Source organism: Canis lupus, chromosome 19 (assembly GCF_003254725.2).
Source record: "Canis lupus dingo isolate Sandy chromosome 19, ASM325472v2, whole genome shotgun sequence".
NCBI lineage: Eukaryota > Metazoa > Chordata > Mammalia > Carnivora > Canidae > Canis > Canis lupus.
Window position 1 is genome coordinate 23683980 of NC_064261.1, and position 25433 is coordinate 23709412.

General features: G+C 37.6%; 1 protein-coding gene across 8 annotated transcripts in view; it reads left to right on the forward strand.

The window, feature by feature from the left end:
- WDR33 (WD repeat domain 33) overlaps nucleotides 1–25433 on the forward strand; it is a 123160-nt gene that overhangs the window by 45764 nt on the left and 51963 nt on the right. For 7 of the 8 annotated variants that reach the window (XM_035702157.2, XM_035702159.2, XM_035702158.2 and 4 more), the window contains 6 exons: nucleotides 9149–9375; nucleotides 10657–10725; nucleotides 11543–11647; nucleotides 14374–14469; nucleotides 14656–14807; nucleotides 16518–16615. In XM_035702157.2, coding sequence (XP_035558050.1) covers nucleotides 9172–9375; nucleotides 10657–10725; nucleotides 11543–11647; nucleotides 14374–14469; nucleotides 14656–14807; nucleotides 16518–16615 — 724 coding nt within the window. In that variant the 5' untranslated portion in view covers nucleotides 9149–9171. Of the gene's footprint in view, nucleotides 1–9148; nucleotides 9376–10656; nucleotides 10726–11542; nucleotides 11648–14373; nucleotides 14470–14655; nucleotides 14808–16517; nucleotides 16616–18114; nucleotides 18348–25433 lie in introns of those variants that run through there. The other variant, XM_049097215.1, reaches the window with a different exon arrangement.

A 25433-nucleotide genomic window follows, 5' to 3' on the forward strand; every position in this document is an offset into this window, starting at 1 on the left:
ACACAGGCAGAGGGAGAAGCAGGCTCCATGCACTGGGAGCCCGACGTGGGATTCGATCCCGGGTCTCCAGGATCGCGCCCTGGGCCAAAGGCAGGCGCTAAACCGCTGCGCCACCCAGGGTTCCCCATGCTAACTTTTTAAATGGACTTTTTATTGAGATAATTATATATAAAATATATTTGTGAGCAGCAATACAGAATGATCCTATGTACCTTTACCTAATTTCTCCCAGCGGTAACAACTTGGAAAACTATAGTACAATATCGCAAGTCAATTATTTTTTTAAAAAGATTTTATTTATTTATTTGAGAGAGAAAGTATGTGAGAGAGAAAGCATGAGCAACTGAGCAGGGACCTTGATGTGGGGCTGGACCCCAGGACCCTGGAATCATGACCGGAGACTAAGGCCTGATGATTAACCAGCTGAACCATCCAGGCACCCCTACAAGTCAAATATTGGCATTGATTTAATCTACAGATCTTACATAGATTTTCTGAGTTTTTTTTTTTTTTTAAGATTTTATTTATTCATGAGAGAAAGAGAGAAACAGAGACACAAGCAGAGGGAGAAGCAGGCTCCATGCAGGGAGCCCCGTGTGAGACTCGATCCCAGGACTCCAGGATCACGCCCTGGGCCGAAGGCAGACACTCAACTGCTAAGCCACCCTGGCGTCCCTCTGCAATTTCATTATATGTATATATTTGTGTATCTACCACCATCGTCAAGATACCTAGCAGTTCATCACATAGTAGTTCCCCTTTTATAATCACATCCTTCCTTTATCTCTTACTCCTGCCAATCACTAATCACTCCATTTTTGTCATCTTGTTATTTCAAGAATGTCACGTAAGTGAAAGTATACGGTATATAACTTTTTAGATAGGTTCATGTATCTCTTACCACAGTTGAGATACAGAATCATGTGAACTTTTAAAAACTATGTAAACAGCTACCTTCTTGTTTATTTTTTTAAAAACTGAATGGTCTCAGTATAAATTGTTCCTGATTTGTTCAGGATTCATATATTAAAGATTTGGCAGTGAAGAAAAGGAGACCATGGTCATTTGGTATTGGCCTTACTTACCATTTATGTAGGTCCCCTCAAAGTTTTGTTGACAGATTACATAGTATCTCTTTTAGGGTACATTATTCATCCCAGGACCTACTTATTGGTTTGGAGATAGGTAATCTTAAAATAGAGGTTTCCAGACTGAGGTTCTGATAGTGAAGTCAAGGTTTGTTTTAATGAGAGTGAGGATCTTAAAACTTTTTTATTATTTTCAGAAGTTCTACACTAATTATACTTGCTATTCTAGCTATTTAATGCATCAATAATTTGCTCTTGGTTAGAATTATTTCATCTCAGTTTGGAAAACGAAGCTTTTTTGTGCTGATGAGAAACTCTGATTAGTGGTTGATGTGATAAGAATTATTTGATTTGTTAATTGGACCAGATTCTGGTTCCATAGCTACTACCACTTGGGATAGTTGCTTCATGTGAACTTCTTTGGCTATGAATACACAGTGGTAGCAGAAATTAAGTGATCAAAAGAGGAAGATACATAGATAGGAAATCCAGGGAAGAAGATACTTTTTTTTTTTTTTAACCCGTGACTCAGTATACACACATGTACAACTGAAACAGTTTCACAAAAGCAGTTCTTTCCTGTAAAATATGTAGTTCAATATTATGTGTTCTATTTTTTTTTTTTTTTATTATTAAAGTACTGTTGGTTAGCTAAATTGGTTTCAGGAACCATCAATATGATGTGACTTCTACTTTATTTTATTTTATTTTTTTTTAATTTTTATTTATTTATGATAGTCACACACAGAGAGAGAGAGGCAGAGACACAGGCAGAGGGAGAAGCAGGCTCCATGCACCAGGAGCCTGACGTGGGATTCGATCCCGGGTCTTCAGGATCGCGCCCTGGGCCAAAGGCAGGCACCAAACCGCTGCGCCACCCAGGGATCCCTGACTTCTACTTTAGAGAAAAAATACTACTAACATTAGTTCATGACACTTTAGGTCATGGAGTTTGTTTGTTTGTTTGTTTGTTTTTTTAAGTAAATTCTGTTCCCAAGATCAAGAGTTGCATGTTCTACTGTTTGAGCCAGCCAGATGCCCCAAGTTGTTTTTTGATTCAGAGCCTCAGTTCTATCCTCCTGAATAGTAAAGATCTTTGGGGCTCTTGGGTGGCTCCGTCAGCTAAGTATCTGACTCTTGGTTTTGGTTCAGGTCTCTCAGGTTCGTGAGGTTGAGCTCTGGGGTCACGCTCCTTGCTTAGTGTAGAGTGGGTTTGTTCTCTATCTCCCTCTGCCTTTTCCCCCACTTGTGCTCACGCATGTGTTCTCTCTTGTTAATCTTCTTTCTCATAAATAAATCTTTATTTTTATTTACTTTTAATAAATAAATCTTTAAATGAAAAAGATCTTTTTATTCAATTGTGTGAAACATTTAGTAAATCCATTTTGGATTGAAATTGTGGGGATTAGTTAAATTATAGCAAGGTTATTTTCCGGTAGAAAAAAAGATATATATATATTTTTTCCCCCTGTGTTTTAGTTTATCAGCTGTGATAGTGAAATTTTTCTAATGGAGTCAGAAATGTTTGGATGATTATTTTGGACTATGTTTGGTTGGAGGAAAAGATTATGCTGGCCCTGGTATGCTGAGTGAATGAGAGAGAGCATTACTTAATTTGTTTCATTTCACTGGGTCTTTTCCTCCTACTTATACTTAGCCCAACCCAAATTAAACTTCTTAAGACTGACTTGTGCTGTAAGCATCCTCTTACATTCCTATTGCCTATGATAGATTGTTTCTGGCAAACAACTATAGTAGATTCTCTTTGTAGTAGTAGATTTTCACATTGCTTTCTTTTTGAACTCTTCTGTTCTTATAAACTGTCAATATTTTGAGAGCAGACTGTGTGTATGTCTGTGTGTCTGTCTTTAGTGCCTGTCAGGTAGTTAGTGTTCACCGATAAGTCAGTGAAGTGAATTGCATTTCTCATTATGCTTCCCCATGCCACAGAGTGTTTTCATGTATTTCAACAATTTATTTTTCTTTTCTTTTTTTTAAGATTTTATTTACTCATGAGAAACAGAGAGATAGAGTATACACAGGCAGAGGGGGAAGCAGGCTCCATGCAGGGAGCCCGATGTGGGACTCGATCCCGGGTCTCCAGGATCATGCCCCCAGGCCGAAGGCAGCGCAAAACCGCTGAGCCACCTGGGCTGCCCATTTCAGCAATTTCTAAGTATGTGTTTGTTTATGGTTAGGAACTGCCTCAGTGATTTTGGTGGTGGCTGCTTATTATCTTACATATGTAGATATTTTTAAAGATTTTATTTATTTATTCATGAGACACACACACACACAGACGCAGAGACATAGGCAGAGGGAGAAGCAGGCTCCATGCAGGGAGCCCAGTGTGGGATTCGATCCCAGGACTCCAGGATCATGCTCTTAGCCGAAGGCAGACATTCAACTGCTGAGCCCCCCAGGCATCCCTCTTATATTTCCAGTTTAGGTCTTAACCTTTCTCATGAATTTTTTTCCTGTTCATTCTATTTATTGTATTATTCATATTTTTAAGGCTTCGTTAATACTTGAGTACAGTTTTTATTACTAAAATTAGAGGTTTAGGTTCAATAAAGTGAGTTCTTATTTAACAATACAAGAAAAAATCTTCTTAAGATTTTATTTATTTGAGGGCTATACACACAAGTTCGGGAGAGGTGAAGAGGGAGAAGCAGAGTCCCGACCTAGCAGGGAGCCTGACACAGGGCTTGATTCCACGACCTGAGCTGGAGGCAGGTGGCCTGACTGAAGTTGCCCCCCCACCCCCCTTTTAAGATTTATTTATTTTAGAGAGATAGCTTGAGTAGGAGGGTCTGAACGAGAGAGAATCTCAAGCAGACCTCGTGCTGAGTGCAGAGCCTGATGTGGGTCATGATCCCACGGCTCTGAGACCATGACTTGAGCTGAAACAGGAATTTGATGCTTAACTGACTATGCCACCCAGGCACCCCATAGCAGAGTTCTACAATGTAAAACTTGTAATGACTTCTTGAAGAAAAGCATTTATGCTTTTTTCTATCTACTTTTCTATCTTCATTTATAATTTTTTGGCAATTATAGATATCACATCACTAAGCTTATAAAACATGTTACTTTGTATTAGTTGGGACAAGAACCATAATTATAAAATTGTAATGTTGGTATGGACCTGTATGCCCAAATATTGGAGAAGTAAGTCTGGGTATTCTAGTTTGTTCAACAGACTAGTCACTACATTGGCTTACTTTTCTATCTTCATTTATAATTTTGGCAATTATAGATATCACATCACTAAGCTTATAAAACATGTTACTTTGTATTAGTTGGGACAAGAACCATAATTATAAAATTATAATGTTGGTATGGACCTGTATGCCCAAATATTGGAGAAGTAAGTCTGGGTATTCTAGTTTGTTCAACAGACTAGTCACTACATTGGCTTATGGAATACATTATTTCATTCAAAATAATACCTTTTGGGATCCCTGGGTGGCGCAGCGGTTTGGCGCCTGCCTTTGGACCAGGGCGCGATCATGGAACCTGCTTCTCCCTCTGCCTGTGTCTCTGCCTCTCTCTCTCTCTCTCTCTCTCTCTGTGACTATCATAAATAAATAAAAATGAAAAAAATTAAAGATTTAAAAACAAAAACAAAAACAAAATAATACCTTTTGAGCAAAAATAATCTTGAAGTTATCTATATTAACCTCATTGTCCAGGCTGAGAAAGTATATGTAGTGGCTTACTTATTTTGGAGGGGAGTAGTTGAAAGCTTGAAGGCTAAGGATATGGTGCAAAGGCTAAGGGTATGGTACAAACTTTTTTGAACTCAAGAGTTTTTGTATTTGCCAGATAAGTCCAGATACCACCAAGTCTGAAATCTGTTCTATGAACTTAGAAGTTATAATTGTGAATCAGAATGATATTCCATACATGATGCAGGGCATAATATAAAGTTGGCACTTGATGAAAAAATTTTTTTAAAGATTTTATTTACTTATTCTGAGAGACACAGAGAGAGGCAGAGATATAGGCAGAGGGAGAAGCAGGCTCCCTGCAGGGAACCTGATGTGGGACTCCATCCTGGGAACTCCAGGATCACACCCTGAGCCAAAGGCAGACACTTAACTGCTGAGCCATCCAGGTGTCCCAGCACTTGATGACATTTTGCTGATTGCTTGAAACATCAAAGGTTTGTGTGTATGAGAAAGACATGATAAGTTCATTGTTTCAGGTGGATTTTTTTTTCCTTAGCTATTTGGTTCTCTTGTTAGTATATAGTATGTATGTATGTATTTATTTTAGTATGTAGTATTTAATAACCATATCCAAATTACTTGTCTTCTCTCTACCTCACTTTCTCTTATCTTGTAAGAGTTAAGCATCCAATTCTTTATCCCTTTCTTATCTTCTCTCTACCTCACTTTCTCCCACCATCCCTCACCCTAGATAGGAGATGAAAGTGCTATTGGGGGACAAACCTGATTTGAAGTTTTGATATTCTTTTAATGTACTTGAAGTGAATACTGTAGTAAGTGGAAATCACAGTAATTTTATTGAGGGATAAAGCTTTTCTTTCTTTTTTTTATTTTACTTTATTTTTATTTATTTTTTTTTAAAAAAGATTTTATCATTTATTTATTTGAGAGAGAGTGAGAGAGAGCGTACGCGCGTGCACACGGGTGGCAGGCGGTAGGTGGAGAGGGAGAAGCAGACTCTTCCACTGAGCAGGGAGCCTGATACGGGGCTCTGTCCCAGGACCCTGGGATCATGACCTGAGCCCAAGACTTAACTGGCTGAGCCACCTAGGTGCCCCAAGCTCTTAATTCTTTTTCTGCATTTGGATATATATCTATAGTTCCTTGAAATGTAGTGAAGCATAAAGGATAGTTTAATGACTTGAGAGATGTTTCTTTCTGTCTGGGTCACTTATTTTTCAATCTTCTATATGGAGTTTTCTGCTATTTCAGTTAGAGAAAGCTGTTTTATTATTATTGCTAGAATCTTTGGGCAACCCATGTTGATGAGCCAGGAAGGCCAAGTATTTTGCTCCGACTGCCACTGTATGTGTGTATGTTTCACCAGTTTATGGATTAGGGCTCTGTTTTCAAATATAGTCACATTCTGAGGTGTTGGAGGCTAGGACTTGAATATATGAATTTGTGTGAGGACACGGTTCAGCCCATAACAGCTACAAAGAGTCTCTGTTTTGGTTTTGGTAAGTGACAGTGGTTTGCAGGAAGTGAAGCTGAAGTGTATAAGGCTTAATGAAGTGACCAGTGAAGACTGGTCACTGTATTGTGAGGAGATTTGTTTTGTTTTATTTTAGGATTGGGTCTTTTCTTTTTTTTTTTTTAAGATTTTATTCATTTATTCATAGGGACACAGAGAGGCAGAGACACTGGCAGAGGGAGAAGCAGGCTCCATGCAGGGAGCCTGATGCAGGACCCGATTTCAGGACACCAGGAACACCCTCTGGGCTAAAGGCAGGCACTAAAAACCACTGAGCCACTCAGGCATCCTTTAGGGTTGAATCTTGATGTAAAATATAATTGAACTTTATCCTCTTCTTTTTCTTCCTTCTGGTCCTTTATTTTTAGAGCACAAGTAGTACTTGATCATTCAGGAAAAGTTAAAGTTCTTTCTTTCTTTTTTTTTTTTTTTAAGAATAAGTTTTATTCAACAAATCTGCAAATGGAAAGGTATTTTTGCCCATCCTCTTAAGTGAAGGAGTAATATTTTTCCTTGGCTTTAACATGTGACTCATTCAAGAGTGTTAGTAATAGCATAGTGATTGTTTTGTATTTGACTTCAGTTGTTTTCCTCTGTTTGTACAGTAGATCCTTGATTTGTCTCTTGGTAAGTGCTTTGTGGAAGTTTTTTCCAGTAGATGAAATATCCCCCATTTTTTAGCTGAGGTGAAAATCACATAACATAAAATTCACTGTTTTAACCATTTTCAAAGTGCCCATTTCAGCACCACTTAGTACATTCACAATGTTGTGCATACGCCACCTCTGCCTAGTTCCAAACATTTTCATCATTCCTAAAGGAAAGTCCACTCCTGATAAGCACTCACTTTCTATTCCTCCTTTCTCCAGCCCCTGGCAACCGCTAATCTTTCGGTCTCCCGCTAATCTTTCTGTCTCTGTGTGTTCACCTGTTCTGGATTTTTCATATAAATGGAACTTAAAAATATGTGACCTTTTATGTCTGGCTCCTTTCACTTAAGATAAAGTATTTAAGCAGGTTTTTTTTTTTTTTTTTTTAAGATTTTATCTACTTGTTTTAGTGGAGACAGAGGAGGGGCACAGGGATAGGATGAGAATCTCCAATCTCAAGTGTAGACTCCCTGCTGAGCATGAAGCCTGAGATGGGGCTCAGTCTCATGACCCTGAGATCCATCACCTGAGCTGAAACCAAGAGTGGACACTCACCCGACTGAGCCATCCAGGCGTCCCATTAACATAATGTATTTAAGATTCATCCATATATCAGTACTGTATTCCCTTTTCTTTTGGCTGAATAATTCTTTTTTTGAGATTTTATTTATTTGTGCATGAGAGACAGAGAAAGAGAGGCAGAGACACAGGCAGAGAGAGAAGTAGGCTCCATGCAGGGAGCCTGATGTGGGGCCCAATCCCGGGACTCCAGGATCACACCCTGGGCCAAAGGCAGGCGCTTAACTGCTGAGCCACCCAGGAGTCTCAGAATAATTTTTAAAAAAATATTTTTTAAAAAAAATATTTTATTTATTTATTCTTGAGAGACAGAGAGAGAAAGGCAGAGACACAGGCAGAGGGAGAAGCAGGCTCCCTGATGTGGGACTCGATCCCGGGATCACTCCCTGAGCTGAAGGCAGATGCTCAACCGCAGTCACCCAGGTGCTGAGCCACCCAAGTGTCCCTGGCTGAGTATTTTTAAAGCTTCTTTTGATATGTGTAAAAATGAGGGTTTTTTTGTATTTTAAGTAGGCTCCATGCCCGGTGTGGATCTTGAACTCAAGACCCTGAGATTAAGAGTTAGATGCTCTTCTGACTGAGCCAGCCAGGCACCCTTAAAATGTTATTTTTGTAACATCGTTGATCAACCATATTTCAGTAAAAAGACTTAATTCTCATTTGAAATCAGTAATATTAGTAGATTATTAGGATGATTTTATTCTAATAAAATTAGAAATGTGATGATTGTAACATGAAAAATAGTAATTTTTAGGAAATACTTTTCAAAGCTACAGCTTTTTATTTTTATTTTTTAAAGTTTTATGTATTTAAATAATCTGTACATCCAACCATGGGGCTCGAACTCATGATCCTGAGATGATTGAGTCAGCCAGGAACTCCAGAGCTGCATCCTTTTGGAATTACTTGCTTAAGTATCTGAATTAAAGCCATTAGTTGAAATCCGGATGCTGAAACTTAGTTGGACTCATAGGACAGTTGATTAAATAGATTCCTTCACCAACCTTATGGACTCAAATGCTTAGCGCACTTTGTGCATTCTAATTTAATTCACACATAGCACTAAGAGAGAAAGAATGTTTATCTCATTATAAATTAGCATTTGTGGGGATTCCTGGGTGGCTCAGTGGTTTAGGGCCTGCCTTCAGCCCAGGGCATGATCCTGGAGTACTGGGATCAAGTCCCAAGTCGGGCTCCCGGCATGGAGCCTGCTTCTCCCTCTGCCTGTGTCTCTGCCTCTCTCTCTCTCTGTCTATCATAAATAAATAAAAAAATTTTTTAAAAAATGTGAACAGTTCTCCGTGATTCTACCCCACATCCCCTAACTTAAATGCACACAGCACATTCACCCAATGCTATTATTAATTGTTATTTTTTTCCCCTCCGTCAGGCTGAATCTTACAACAAATGCTTATTAGCACTTATTCTGTGAATTGGCCTTGTTCAAATGTATAACTGGTCTCTGCCATTAAATCTAATAATTCATTTTGTAAATATGTTGACTAAAAACTAGAAATTTTACCTATTAGAGAATAGAAGTACAAAAAATGTCCATTTAAAAATTTTATCAAGCAGTGTTGCAATGCTGGTATTTGTAGTGAAAGTGCTTTTTCCCTACTCTAGTGTCCTAGAACGAATACATCACCATGGCTACAGAAATTGGTTCTCCTCCTCGTTTTTTCCATATGCCAAGGTTCCAGCACCAAGCACCTCGACAGCTATTTTATAAGCGACCTGATTTTGCACAGCAGCAAGCAATGCAACAGCTTACCTTTGATGGAAAACGGATGAGAAAAGCAGTAAATCGAAAAACCATAGACTATAATCCATCTGTAATTAAGTATTTGGAGGTAAGTCCAGTTAATGTGCTTCTGATGATCAAACTTCAGCTTTTTAAAAAGAAGAGAGTTTTTAAAATTTAGGGTAATAAGTATAATAACTATGTTTCTTGAATTATAGTAGGATAAGTGGAATTTCAAATGAGGCCAATCACCAGTACTTTTTTACTCTTTGCGTTCATGAATCATCTCAAAAATTACAAAATTTGAATTCTAGTTCATAGTTTAAACTTTTAGAACAAAGTTCACAGCAGATCTCAGAAAATAGTACTTTACTCTCAAGGCCAACCTTAAAACACTTGTTAAACCCACAGTGTATATGAAATTTTAAGAGACTACCAACATAGGAATATTTCTGTGCGAACATACATTCAAAATAGCAATTTTGCATGTCTAAGACACTGGTTCTAAGAACACTGATTTTCCAAGCCCCTGGTGGTGGGTAGCTCTTCTTGTCAGAGAAAAGGGCTCCACTTTTCTTGAGGGTCAAGCACATCTATATGGTGAAAGCAACTCTGACATGACAGCTAAAGGTGGAGTTAGGGCTGTCTAGACCTCTGCATGATATTTCTTTCTTCTGAGCTCTTTATTTACTTGTCTTCACCTAGGAATTATTAGCCTCTGTGATTCGTTTTTCATTACTAATGCTATTACTTTAATCAGGTTTTGATCTGCTCTGGCCTCCTTTGAAGAACATCTGTTTGCTTTTTCTTACCTGAGACCATTTATTTATTTATCTATTTATTTATTTTAACGTGAGATCTTTTAAAGACCTGTTTGCATATTGGATAATTAGCATGTTGCAGACACATAAAAGAAAAAGATTTACTCAGAGATTAAGACAGATTTAGATTTAGATTTAGATTTATTTAGGTTTTTCCAGGGAATTCAGTTGGAAAACTAGTCTAGGAGAGCTTAAGAGGAATTAAGAAAACCGAGGACAATCTATCAGGAATTGTGCTGACGATTTTGAGGGAATTGGAGACGTCTGCTTATCCCTTATCCTTTTTCCTTTTATTAAAGCATGGTCAGTGAGAATGTGTTGGGGTCAGCAGTACCTTGTTTGATTGGTTGGGGATGAGGTGAGTAAAGAGAAGAGGGAAATTCTAAACAATGTCAGTAGGATAAGGTCTTTTTAAGATACCCACTGTTATCTTTGTTATAGAACATAATGAAAAAGTTTTAATCCTATTTTCTCCCCATTTGATAGCTTACATTTTGTTAATATTTTAGTTTCAAACTGAGTATAATTGGACCATATACTAATTAATTAATTTGTTTATTTTTAAACAGAATAGAATATGGCAAAGAGACCAGAGAGATATGCGGGCAATTCAGCCTGATGCAGGTTATTATAATGATGTAAGTATTAAGATATGTTATACTAGCTTAATAAAACCGCTGCTTGGACATTTTGACGTAAAGCTATGTGATCTCAAATGCAAACATGGACTTTTTACGTTTTTATAATTAAAACATTCCTAAAGAGATAATGTATCTGTGTACTCTGCGAGTTATTTTTTATTCTCAATTAAAACTTCTAAAGTGGACAAACTTTTGATTTGGGGCTTAAAACAGTGTCCAGCGAAAGATTGCACTGCCTCAGAGTCTGTGGAATAGGAAAGTTAATTTTATTTTATTTTTATTTTTTTAATTTTTTATTTTTTTATTTTTTTATGATAGTCACAGAGAGAGAGAGGCAGAGACACAGGCAGAGGGAGAAGCAGGCTCCATGCACCAGGAGCCTGACATGGGATTCGATCCCGGGTCTCCAGGATCGCGCCCTGGGCCAAAGGCAGGCGCCAAACCGCTGCGCCACCCAGGGATCCCGGAAAGTTAATTTTAAATTTGGTTTATTATCAACCTGTTTTTATTGTCTTGACCTTGAGAAGTAATTAGGGGAAATTTCATACTTGATTTTGTTATTTGTTTAGTAATGGCATTTAACTGTCCTGTATCTCAGTTTTCTTCATTTAATTAATGCAGACTGATTATAATCTATAATAATAGTTTTTTTGAAAGTCCTGTATACGCCTGAATTTGTCTTTAGATGTTGAAATAATTACCTTGCTATGTCTCTGATTTATGCCCTGTGTGTAACCAGGAACTTTTATTTTTTTTATTTTTATTTATTTTTTTTAACCAGGAACTTTTAAAACACAATTTTCTCTTTTTGTAGCTGGTCCCACCTATAGGAATGTTGAATAATCCTATGAATGCAGTAACAACAAAATTTGTTCGAACATCAACAAATAAAGTAAAGTGTCCAGTATTTGTTGTTAGGGTAAGTATTCTGTTGGATATTTTTTTTTTGTTGGATATTTTTAAAAAAAATTAATCCTGAGTTATAACTTCTGAACATATATTTAGCAGGACAAAATTGTTTTAAATGTATATCTGGGATAAAAATTGGTATGTTGCTGATAACTTCATTTTGGAATACCCAATCATGCTTTTGAATTGTTCATGTTGCAATTTCCATAGAATTCTCTGAGCAAGTCATGGGTCTGTATTGCAGCAGGTCTCAGACTTGCTCTTGAATAGCAGGGCTACTTTTGCTGCTGTTTAGAAAGCCAGCATCTCAAAGTTAACGAAAACTGTTAATATGTCGCTAGTAAGGAAAACACCTGAGAAGAGCTGAAGACCAATGGTTGACCATAAGTGTTAGCTTCATAAAGGTACACAGTAGGTACTCAATACATTTGCATGACATTTTAAAAAGTATAATTTTTAGATAGTAGATTGGCATTGTTCAAAATTTGAAAATTTGAAGGGGTATGCAGTAAAATGTCTTCCCATCTTTGTCTCCCAGGCATCCAGTTAATATTTCCATTTGTGATAGTATAATCATCATCTTTGTGGTTTGCTAATAAGTAAGAATGTACTTGTTGGTTAGTAAGACCAGAAATGTAGGATAGAATTAACAGAGTGTTAAGCAAATAAGAATTGGGAGGAAAAAAGGGACAGAAAAAAGATAGTAATGACAAGCAAGCATTGTGGCAAATGAGCAAAATAAGCAAGTCCCCGATATTAGGGAGGTAATGGTAGAGAGCAGGGAGAACCAAAGGGCTGGGGGAAATACTGCAGTCAGTCTTAGGTGTCCTATTTGCTTCAGAAGTCTAAAGCACTAGAAACATCAGTAAAGAAACACTTGTTTTTTGGCTTCTTTTGTTGGTAGAGCCAACCAGTAAGTAGTATAATTTTGTTTGCCAGTGCAGCTAATTTTTGTATCTTCTTAGCGTAATAGAGAAAATCTTTTTGAAATGAATAAAATATGAGCATTTTGTATCACAGTACAGAATGATAAAATTGTATTTGTTACAGTTTTTTTTTTTATTTTTTATTTTTATTTGTTACAGTTTGTTAGGTAGATTTCTCATTTGGGGATCAAAGTGCAAGGTCTTAGGAGACATTTGCACACAGTAGAGGCATAGTCCACATTAGAAGGTATTAAGACATCAAGTCCTGTGCTTATAGTTTGGTTGGAACCCATAGCAGATAACAGAAACTAGGAAAGTAGGGGGATTTTGTTTATAATAAAATCATGATGTGCAGTTTAGCAATAAAAAGCCAGGTTTACCAAATAGTCTTTATTTTACATATCTCATCCTGCTATTTCTTTTTTATTTATTTATTTTTTTATGATAGTCACAGAGAGAGAGAGAGGCGCAGAGACACAGGCAGAGGGGGAAGCAGGCTCCATGCACAGGGAGCCGGATGTGGGATTCGATCCTGGGTCAAAGGCAGGCGCCAAACCGCTGCGCCACCCAGGGATCCCTCATCCTGCTATTTCTATAAGCACACTTGTATTTTTCAACTATGTGTCCACATAGTTTTTAGTTTGGAAAATAGGATTGTTGTATTTTTATTTCATGTATTTACATTGCCTAAGGAAAATAAGTTTGTAATCTATCATAGAAGCTTGAAAGTAAAAAGAAAAAAAGCAATGTTATGTTTAGAGTTGGTAAGCATATGTCGCAGATTCCCCTTAGTATGCAAATTGTGATGTTAAAATATTGCTGTAGTGTTAATCATGACTTACATTTTTGGAGAGTTTATGAGCATAAGACTTGTCAATGCTTGATATTGTGAATAGGGGAAAGCTTTAAAAAGTTTTTGTTTTTTTTCTTTTTGTTTTTTAAATATTTTATTTATTCATGACTTTTTTTTTTTTTTTTTTAAGTACATTTAGTTGCCAGGAGAAGTTTGCTAGCCTTGCTGTCCTTAAATTGGTACTTAGCTTTTTCATAAAACACCTGTTAACTTCTCTGCCTTAATTGGTTCACTAGCAGGTGTAATCCTTTTTTGATTTACTTTGGTGACCATTTTATGTTAGCTTGCTAAGCATCCTAGGAAAATGTGGTCTTTGCATGTTTTGTTTTTAGAGGTGTAACTTAACCAGGTACTTTTAATGCATTTACTATTTTGTTTAAAGATTTATTTATTTTGAGAGGGGGGAGAGAGGGAGAGAGAGAAAGAGAAAGCAAGCACAGGCCGTGAGGGAAGGGGCAGAGAGAGAATCCCAAGCACATGGTGCTTGATCTCACCACCCTGAGGTCAGGACCTGAGCTGAAACCGAGCGTTGGATGTTTAACTGACTTGAGCCACCCAGGTGCCCCTTGCATTTATTATTTTTATTTTTATTTATTTATTTTTTGAGATTGTATTTATTTATTCATGAGAGAGAGAGAGAGAAGCAGGCTCCATGCAGGGAGCCCGATGTGGGACCCGATCCCAGGACTCCAGGATCATGCCCTGAGCTGAAGGCAGGTGCTAAACTGCTGAGCCACCTAGAGATCCCCCATTTATTATTTTTAATTTGGTTAATGAGCTAAAGTGCTAAAGCTTTCCCTGTGCTGTTAATGAGTTCTTTTCTGACAAAGTACTTGCTTATAATTCTGAACTATGCTTAAGTGAAAGTATTGTCTATTTAATGTTGAGTATTAGATATTTTATAATACTTTCTAAGTGTTTTAAAAATTAGCTAAGATTCTTTTTTTTCTTCCCTAGTGGACTCCAGAAGGAAGACGGTTGGTCACTGGAGCTTCTAGTGGAGAGTTCACCTTGTGGAATGGACTCACCTTCAATTTTGAAACAATATTACAGGTAACAGTAATCATCAGACAATAGCATCCTCCTGTGGTACTGTAAAGAACTGGAGATACAGTTACTTTATTGGCATTTAAGCTTAAAATTGGACAAATAATTCTTGTGAGGTAATATAGGTTCCTGTAAAGCCTTCCATCGTTATATTCTTTTACATAATTTTTAAAATGTCTTATGTTTTCACAGGCTCATGATAGCCCAGTGAGGGCCATGACTTGGTCACATAATGACATGTGGATGTTGACAGCAGACCATGGAGGATATGTGAAATATTGGCAGTCGAACATGAACAACGTCAAGATGTTCCAGGCACATAAGGAGGCGATTAGAGAGGCCAGGTTTATACACAATATACCATTTTCTGTAGTCCCTATTGTCATGGTTAAATTATTCTCTAAGTGTATTCTCGGTGCAGGGATGCATGGGCTCTGTCAGATTCTGGGATACTTTCTGCACCCTATAAACACAATATTTTTCCTTGTTTTCACACACTCACCATTTTGCTGGCACTTTTCTGAAGTAGTGTTGTCCCGGTATCAGCCTTTGCAATATGTTAGAGATGTATTGTCTGCCGCATTTTGCACTGGTTTTCTCTTTTCATTTATGGTTAATAATGTGTATACGTTATTCCTTTTTATTACCTACTGTGTAAGACAAGAATCTTTCATTCCGAATAAAGAATTCAGTCTTTAATTATACAACTGAATAAAATCTAAAGCCTACAGAAAACACCTTCAGAGTTCACACAAAATACAAGAAAAAAAGGCTTAAGTGAAGACTTGGTTGGCTTGGTTATGCCACGACTTCAAAAGGAGAGTATAGTAGGACTAAAAACTCGCAAGTAACTCTGGATGTGGCAAACATTAATGGAGTAATGAATGGGTTCTTCAAGCTTTGAAACTGTAAGCAAACCATTGTCAAGAGGACTCTAGGACTTTTTCTTCTGATTCGCTGTTGAGAACATCAGTTACGCAAATGTATAATAAGTGGAGTTTAAAATATTTTCAGTGAGCTGTATATTTTTACATATCAATGAGATATGTATAGTAAAACCGGAAAAAAAAAAATCTCAAAAGCAAGCCTGAAGAATTGCTGCAGCCTCAGAATAAAGCTAAGCAGCATTCTTTACGGGTGTACTGCCCATGTGTGGGAGGAGGTTGACATCTTTATAGAAACATCATCCACTGCAGTCACTTGTTTCTACTTTCAGAATCTTTACAAAAATTGTTGGATAAACATGCTTCTACAAAGACTGTGCTTTAGTGTCCTGCTTATACATTGAGTTTCACAGTTGGCTCTTTGTTAGTTATAGAACTCAAAAGTTCAAGGGAGTTCTTCGAGATAGATGAAAAACTTGATGGTTTTTCACGACAGGGAGGGAAAGATGGCAAAATCATTTGCAGTAGATTATCTTTGGCTTCAAACACAGTCTGAATGTCTCTTTGTTAAAGTTTTCCTTACAAGGTGCAACATTCATGGAAGAGCTTGCCAGGGAGAAGATGTGAAAGTTTCCCACAGACTTTTCAAATAAATGAGAAACATTAATGTAGGGATATTTAACAACTAGTCTTTAAACAGCCTGTCCAAAAATTTTTAGCTTATCATTTCATGAAGCATCTGAGGCAGAAGCTGATGCTTAATTTTTTGAGTGATATTCCTATATAATGTAAAGGAATGTTTACAGGAATATTTCAAAAGTAGATTTCATTTAGTTTCTACACTTAAATCAGCTCCTTGTATTCTGTTGGTAAGGCAGGAAATACTGCACTGTGGGGAGTGTGGGAAGCATTAGTACTAATAATACACTTGTAAAGTTCTCGGACTATTGGTGATTGAAAACTAAGAAGCAACTACTCTGGTGAATTCTTCTTTTGATGAGATGCATTTATTAGCTGACAACATTCTCTTTAAGGGCTTCTTCACTGTTGGAATACTTCCCTCTCCTGTTTATAACGCAGCACAGTGTTTTTATTTTTCCCTGTCTGAGAAGCACAGATAATCTGTTAAATGCTGACTTCTTTCCCCTGCTGTGTGTCTTCATGTAACAGTTTCTCACCCACGGATAATAAATTTGCCACATGCTCTGATGACGGCACTGTTAGAATCTGGGACTTTCTTCGTTGCCATGAGGAAAGAATTCTCCGAGGTACGTGTACTAACAGTACTGATTGGAATATTTAAATAGGGAAGGCATTTGTGGTTAAATCATCACAATACCACAATAGTAGCTTACGTCTCCATTCAGTTTTTTTTACATATACACCGTCTCAGTCAGGCTCTTTAAAGAAACCTGAACACACTCTCCAGTTCACATTCATTTTGTAGATTTTTTACTGCTACTAAATCTTTGAATTCTTTGAGTTGAATTAAATACAAGTGTTCCTCTTCTTCTGTCATCCCCCCACCCCTGCAAATAACTTGCTTATCTGTATTCATCTGTTAGGGCTATATTCCTGTCTTACAGCCAGCATGGCTTTCTCCAACATAATGGCACTGTGATTTTATTTAGATAGCTCACATTCTCCTGGCATTTCTTTTACAATATGATTAACTGAGGTATCAGTAACTGCCCTTCTCATTATTGCTATTTCTGAAAGCAGGTGTTGTGTGTATGTGTGTGTGTGTTTTTTTTTTTTTTACTAACAGAATACTACATTTCTGTACTACATGGCCCACTTGTTACTAAATTTTTTCTTGTTTACTTTTATTGATTTCATAATTATGAACTAATGCCTATGAATTATTCCCTCCTACAAAGAAATTCATATTTTTTACTTGGATTAGCTTAGTTTTAGACTTCATAAAGTGGGGCTGTTGAAATACTAACAGTTTATCAGTACTGTTTATGTGAATTCAGTGGGTGCTAGAGTTACGGAATTAACTATTTTATATGTGTGTTAGAAACATTGAAAAAACATTTACATTAATAAAAACATTTAATCTCATTAGTTTATTGTTAAGCAGGAAGGTAGTATTCTCAAGTGCTTAATTTGAATTTACACTGACTTAATAAAGAGTGAATTTCACTCCATACTCTTGAATCCAATATACCATAAAAGTAACATCTTCCTCTGACACATAAATGCTGGGTAGGCACATGGGTGCCACAGAACACTGGGTGTCAAGAAATTACTATTCAGAGATTTTCTTTTCTGTTCAAGAGTCTTGGTTGAATTTAACAACATTCCAGAGCTTAATTTACATCCTATAGTGTTGATGTTTTCTAGATAAGAAAATAAATGCTCTTGATATGTAATCTGTATTCAAGCTACTTTTTTTTTTTTTTTTTAAATCATGTTTATTTAGACATTCCTGGCTTTTTACCTTTTGTCTGGGTTAATCCACAGTGCTGTACAGTGGTAGCTAGCATAAGGATATAGTACCTATCATTGAAGGAGTATACTCACTATGAACGTTATAATACTATACACCTTCAGAACTAGATGGGAGTTTTTGGAATCACTTAGCTGGAGTTATTTTATAGATGAGCATCATGATCCAGCAGGCTTAAGTGACATATTCAAGGTAAAAGAAGTTCATATCCAGGACTAGAATCTTACACTTGATGTTGTAGTCTAACACTATGCTAATGTTGCAGCTTTTCTCAATTTTTTTTTTTTTAAGATTTTATTTATTTATTCATAGAGACAGAGAGAGAGAGGCAGGCGCAGAGACACAGGCAGAGGGAGAAGCAGGCATCATACAGAGAGCCTGACGTGGGACTTGATCCAGGGTCTCCAGAATCACGCCCTGGGCTGCAGGCGGCACTAAACCGCTGCGCCACCGGGGCTGCCCAGCTTTTCTCAATCTTTTTTTTTTTTTTTTTTGCTTTTCTCAATCTTAATGGAAGTCTTAGCTGTTAAATAGCAAAAAGATGGTTAACTTTTTCTAGGCTTTGAGAATCCTTTTTTTTTTTTTTTTAAATTAAGACTTTTAAATTTATTTATTCATGAAAGAGGCAGAGACATAGGCAGAGGGAGAAGCAGGCTCCTGTGGGGGAGCCCGATGTGGGACTCAATCCCAGGACCCCAGAATCATGCCCTGAGCCTAAAGCAGATGCTCAACCTCTGAGCCACTTACCTTAGGTATTGAGAATCCTGAGTTATATAGAGGAAACACAGTAATTGTAGTTAGTTACTAAAGTAATGCTAAAATATCAAGGCGATTATCTTTACAGTGGATTAGGTAGGATTATAATAATAATAACTATGCATCTTGGATTAAATAAAAGAAAACCTGCTATGTGATAACATGTTTCACTTCCATGTTATTCAATTTTGGTAATGAAACTGTTTCTAAAGGCTTTTTTTTTTTTTTTTTTAAAGATTTTATTTATTCATGAGAGACACAGAGAGAGAGGAAGAGACATAGGCAGAGGGAGAAGCAGGCTCCTCCAGGGGAGCCCAATGTGGGTTTTGATCCCGGACTCCAGAATCATGCATGCCCTGAGCCAAAGGCAGAGGCTCAACCAGTGAGCCACATAGTCGTCCCAATGAAAATGTTTCTAGGTAGCACTTAAGAACTTTTCCTCTGAAATTTAGAGTATGTGAGTTATTCTGGCAGTTAAATATTTTCAGATTTGAGTTGAGGCAAATTTGGATAAAATTAAATGGATGCTGAATTATTGTTCTTCCTATATCTTAAAAAATAGACCAGCATCCTGCCTATATTGAGAGTTGAATTTTATTTTTTATGTGGAAGTTCTTTTTATTTTCATTTTTGCTGTGGAAATTTCAAACATGTACAAAAGTATAATGAATCTCCATGTACTTTTAGGATGTATGTTCTAACTTATTCATGATCTTTGCTCCCATTTGAAAACATTTTAGTACCTCAATGACTATATGGGACCAATATGAATATATTAAACCCAGTTAATTATACCACCCAAGAAGTAGTTCTGATAGGTTTAGTCGAGTTATTAGATACCAATTATCCATTTTCTGTCATTCCTTATTTCTCTAAATTCTCTGATTTTTAGCAATGATTATAAAACAGTGAAACCAGTTATAATTTCCCTATCCTTCAGTTTTGGGTTGAGAATCCAGTGGGTAATGGGATTCCAGTTGTTCCAAGGCTGATGTGAAGTTCTTCACAGAAAATTTTAATTGAATATAATTTAGCTTTATATGCAGAGAGACAATTGGGTCATAAAGTCAATAGGAATAGGACCTTCCAATGTCTAAAATGTCAGTTGGTCTCTATGAAGGGATGATGTTCAGGTAGCCCACACAGACTGAAACATTGGGCAGGTAAGCATAGTCCTGCACAAGATTAGTGGTGTACCTCAGACCAAAACTTGACTTTAAGTATTAAGAAAATCTAGGAACATTTTATTGAAGGAAATGTTTACAACCATGTAGTTCAACTCTTTATCAAATATTTATCTTTTCTACATCATTCCTGAAACCCAGTCTTCTACTCATCAACATTTTTTTTTTTTTTTTTTTTTTTATGATAGTCACACAGAGAGAGAGAGAGAGGCAGAGACATAGGCAGAGGGAGAAGCAGGCTCCATGCACCGGGAGCCCGATGTGGGATTCGATCTCGGGTCTCCAGGATCACGCCCTGGGCCAAAGGCAGGCGCCAAACCGCTGCGCCTACTCATCAACATTTTTAAAAAGAGATTTTATTTATTAATTTGAGAAAGGGAGAGAGGGAGAGAGAGAGAGCACGTGCATGCGAGCACAATCGTGTGCACAAGTAGGGGGGAGGGGCAGAGGGAAAGGGAGTAGCAGACTCCCTGCTGAGCAGGGAGCCTGATGTGGGGCTTGATCCAAGGATTCTGGGATTATGACCTGAGCCAAAGGCAGACACTTAACTAACTGAGCCACCCAGACGCCCCTACTCATAAACATTTTTAGTGTTAATAATATTCACTACCTCAAATAATTCTTTTTTTTTCTAATTTTATATAGCTCTAATTTTCAGAAAGTTCTTTGATTATATCAGAAATCTGCTTCTGTATGACTTGTCCTGCCTCAGGAACACAAAAAATTAAGTTTATACTTTCTTCATGGCAGCCCTTTAAGTATCCGAATATAGCTATCATGTCTTCTTTTTTTTAGTGTATGTGCTGCTAACATGAGCATTCTATCATGTCTTTTTTTTTTTTTTAATTTAAAGATTTTATTTATTTATTCATGAGAGAGGGATCCCTGGGTGGCGCAGCGGTTTGGCGCCTGCCTTTGGCCCAGGGCGCGATCCTGGAGACCCGGGATCGAATCCCACATCGGGCTCCCGGTGCATGGAGCCTGCTTCTCCCTCTGCCTGTGTCTCTGCCTCTCTCTCTCTCACTGTGTGCCTATCATAAATAAATAAAAAAAAAAAAAAAAAAAAAAAAAATTATTTATTCATGAGAGAGACAGAAAGAGGAGGCAGAAACATAGGCAGAGGGAGAAGCAGGCTCCATACAGGGAGCCCAATCTGGGACTTGATCCTGGAACTCCAGGATCATGCTCTGAGCCAAAGGCAGACAGTAAATCACTGAGCCACCCAGGTGTCCCTCTGTTATGTCTTAATGTAGATCATCAATTGTAAGCATACAGGATCCCTGTGCATGGTAGAAGCCATGATTCCATTCTGTTGACTGCAGAATTTATAGTTGCTTTTTAGTGTCCTTTCTGAGGTGGTTCTCATGCTTTCTTAAGAAAAAGAAGTTCCATAATAGGAAGTAATCAGTATTTTTTTAAGGTTCAAGTGAGCACGAATCTATTGTTGGAGATTTGCTACTCAAAAGATCATGATGATTGGTTCATAGGTAGGAAATTTGATTATGTTACAAAATTGAGAAGTATCATGTACCACTCATTACTAAAACATATCCAAGTCAGCATAATTCATACACAATTATCCTTCTTTTCTACTATTACTTAGAGCACTTAATTTATGGGCTAGGATTAAAAGAACATTTAAGCACCAGAAGTACATGAATCTAAATGAGCCTCTAGTTTATTGATATTTATGCACTTGACTCCCAGTGAGATAGAGCCATTAAAATCCATTTATTTAAATAATGAGCAGATGCTAAATGTATACTACCTTTGGTAGAAGAATCTTTTTACGAAGTATGACACCTCCTCTCCTTTTTTTTTTTTTTTAAGATTTCATTTATTTATTCATGAGATACATACACAGAGAGAGGCAGAGGAAGAAGCAGGCTCCATGCAGGGAGCCTGAAGTGGAACTTGATCCTGGGTCTCCAGGATCAGGCCCTGGTCTGAAGGCGGTGCTAAACCGCCTGGGCTGCTCCTCCCCCCCTTTTAAGATGTTTTTATTTATTCATTTGAGAGAGCACATGAGGAGAGAGGGAGAGCAAGAAGCAGACTCCCCACTGAGTTGGGAGCCTGTTGTGGGGCTGGATGCCAGGACCTGGAGATCATGACCTTGAAGGCAGACACTTATCAGTGAGCTACCCAGGTGTCCCCTCCCCTCATGCTTCTTAAAATTTAGTAGGGAAGGGGATCCCTGGGTGGCGCAGGGGTTTGGCGCCTGCCTTTGGCCCAGGGCGCGATCCTGGAGACCTGGGATCGAATCCCACATCAGGCTCCCAGTGCATGGAGCCTGCTTCTCCCTCTGCCTGTGTCTCTGCCTCTCTCTCTCTCTGTGACTATCATAAATAAATAAAAAAATTAAAAAAAAAATTTAGTAGGGAAGATAATGTCACATACTTAAAATGTGGAGAATATGGGAGAAGAGTCTTGATAGTGTTAGAAAGGTAGTTTTATCTGCATTGAGTTAGTAGATCACTTAAGACTAGCTAAAATGTACATGAGAAAGGTTTTTTTTTTTTTTTTTTGAGAAAGGTTGAAAACATGGAATCAATAAGAACACTGAAGTAAATTTTAGTGAGAAGCATAATACTCAGAAGAACCCAGTTTACAAAGTTTCAGCATGCTTTACTTTTGTTTTACCTTCTTGGTTTTAATAATAGCTGACACATTACATTTACAATGTATTGGGCATGTTCCAAGAACTTTTCTTTTTTTTTTAAGAGAGTGAGCTGGGGTGGGAGGGTGGGGGGAGGGGCAGAGGGAGAGGGAGAGAATCTTAAGCAGGCTTCATGCCCAGCGTGGAGCCCGACGGGAGGCCCGATCTCACAACCCTGAAATCATGACCTGAGTCGAAATCAAGAGTTGGATGATTGACTGAGCCACCCAGGCACCTGTGTTCTGAGAACTTCATTTAATTTTCCTGGTAACCCTATGAGCTAAATGCTGTGTGGTCCACATTTCACAAATGGGTAACCAAGGTACAAAAAAATTAAATAAACCTGTCTTAAGGTTAGATAGCTTGTAAGAGGGGGCTAGGATTTGAACCCAGATTTTTGAGGTCCAGAGCTCATACTCCACCACTATGTTAAACTGCCTCTTTTCTGTTTACCACCAACATGGATGTAGTGATGTCTTCCTGAGCTGTGATGACAATATATGTTTGGGGAGAAGAGTGGCGTATAGGTAGAGGGAGCTAATTTAGATACTCAGGTTCATTTTACCGTTCTTTAAAATTGTCCCTGTAGGTTATAGGTTTTCAATGTAGGATATATTTAATAACAAAAATTAAACTACACTAAACTAAATGGGTTATAAGATATATGCTAGTTTTTATAAATAGAATATAGACATAATAAGGAGTTATACTGAGACTTATTCAGGAGGTAAGTTCTCTTCAGTTTTCAGATGTAGCACTCATGGAGTGGAAATGAACCCCTGAGTACACACAATTTAAGAAAAAGAATATTATTAGTACTTTTGGTAAGTCCCTATGTATCCCTTCCTTGTTACGTTTACTGTGGTCTTTAATAAATGAGATCGACGCCTCTGCAGAGATCTTTGGTTCAGCAGTGTGTTTTGAATTGTGTGAAGACATGTTTATGAAGTCTGAGTGTTCCAAAAACCTTTGATGCTATTTACTGGAGATAATTTTACTTAACAAAGTAGAATTGACAAACCATGTAGTTTATGATTAATAGGCCTGCTTGTACAATACTTCACAAAACATTCCACAAGATTCTATCTGTTCTCCCCAGAGAACAGATACAGAAAACAGAAACACCCAGCTTCCTTTAAAATAGCCTGTGTCAGAATAACTCCTTCCACTAACATGGCATACATATATTAATATTAAAAGGTCTTCAAGCACATCTTAATCAGACAACCATGTAAACTCATTTTACATATGGACACTGGTTTTCTCTATCTGTGTTACTAACCCTTATTTTGGAAGGAAGAGTTTAAGGCTCTTCCCTTTGCTCTCCTGAAAAGACTGGATTATGTATGGTAGGTTCTCCTATGTAAAGAATCATCTGAGTATATAATGAGAAGAAAAAAGACTTCAGTCTAAATAAGACTTCTGAAGCACATTATTTGAAGAAATTAGTAGGGTTCTGAAATATTTATTTTACATGGTACATTCACATTTTTGCAGGAATTGTTTTAGATTTTTATTTTTTGTTTTTGTTTTTATTTTTGTAAAAGATTTTATTTATTTATTCAAGCGATACACAGAGAGGCAGGCTCCCTGCAGGAAGCCTGATGCAGGACTGGATCCCCAGGACCCTGGGATCACATCCTGTGCCGAACGAAGGCAGACGGTCAGCTACTGAGCCACCCAGGCGTCCTGTTTTCAATTTATATTTTATTTTTTTTAAGATTTTATTTATTAATGAGAAGCACAGAGAGAGAGAGAGAGAGAGAGAGAGAGGCAGAGACAGGCAGAGGGAGAAGCAGGCTCCATGTAGGGAGCCCAACGTGGGACTTGATCCCGAGTATCTAGGATCACGCCCCGGGCTGAAGGTGGCGCCAAACCGCTGGGCCACCGGGGCTGCCCGTTTTCGATTTTTATATTGGGCTTTGTTCTTTCTATCTCTGTACTTATTTTAAGTGTTTACATAATGTGGCAAAAACTTGTTGAAAATAGATTTTTGGCTTTCTTGGGATGTCAGCTCTGCACGCTGCTGCTATCATAGTGCTTTAATTAAGAGTCAAACAATTCCCAGACGTTCTTATATATGAAGATTTTTGTATATAAAGTTTTTTGACCGTGATAAATCACTATGATAAATAATTTAGGCTGTTAATTTTCAGAAAGAGTCTGCATCTTTGCATTAATTATTCTATAATTGTCTACTTCAGTTTATTATGAGTGAATCCATTTGCTGATGAATTAGTTACCTGGTTATATCATAGAGCTTCGCAGCTAATTGGGTCTTAGGTAGTTTTTGTTTTTTTTTTTTTAAGATTTTATTTATTTATTCATGATAGAGAGAGAGAGGCAGAGACACAGGCAGAGGGAGAAGCAGGCTCCATGCACCGGGAGCCCGACGTGGGATTCGATCCCGGGTCTCCAGGATCGCGCCCTGGGCCAAAGGCAGGTGCCAAACCGCTGCGCCACCCAGGGATCCCATGGTCTTAGGTAGTTTTTAAAGTTAAAATTCAGAGCTTTGGAAGGAGCGATAAAATAAGGTAAATATGTAATGTTTTTGGCTTTTTTATGTTTAGTAGGTAGATCCTTAGATTGAAGTATGGTATCAAAAGTAGTTTCTTGTCAATGAGGGCAGTTAAGTACCAAAACAAATACTTTAAAAAAAAATAGTTTTCCCCTTTACTTTTTAATGATAAACTAGAAAACCATTTTATTTTATTTTAAATTTTTTATTTATTTATGATAGAGAGAGAGAGGCAGAGACACAGGCAGAGGGAGAAGCAGGCTCCATGCACCGGGAGCCCGACGTGGGATTCGATCCCGGGTCTCCAGGATCGCGCCCTGGGCCAAAGGCAGGCGCTAAACCGCTGCGCCACCCAGGGATCCCTAGAAAACCATTTTAAAGTTTGATTTAAGGCCTATCTCAGGAATCTGTAAGAAGCACCTATTGTGCTGTGATATCTTTAGTTACAGAATAAAAATTTCTATTTAAAGAAAAAAATAGTAGTTTTTAGGTTATTTCCCCATTTTCATTTATAATT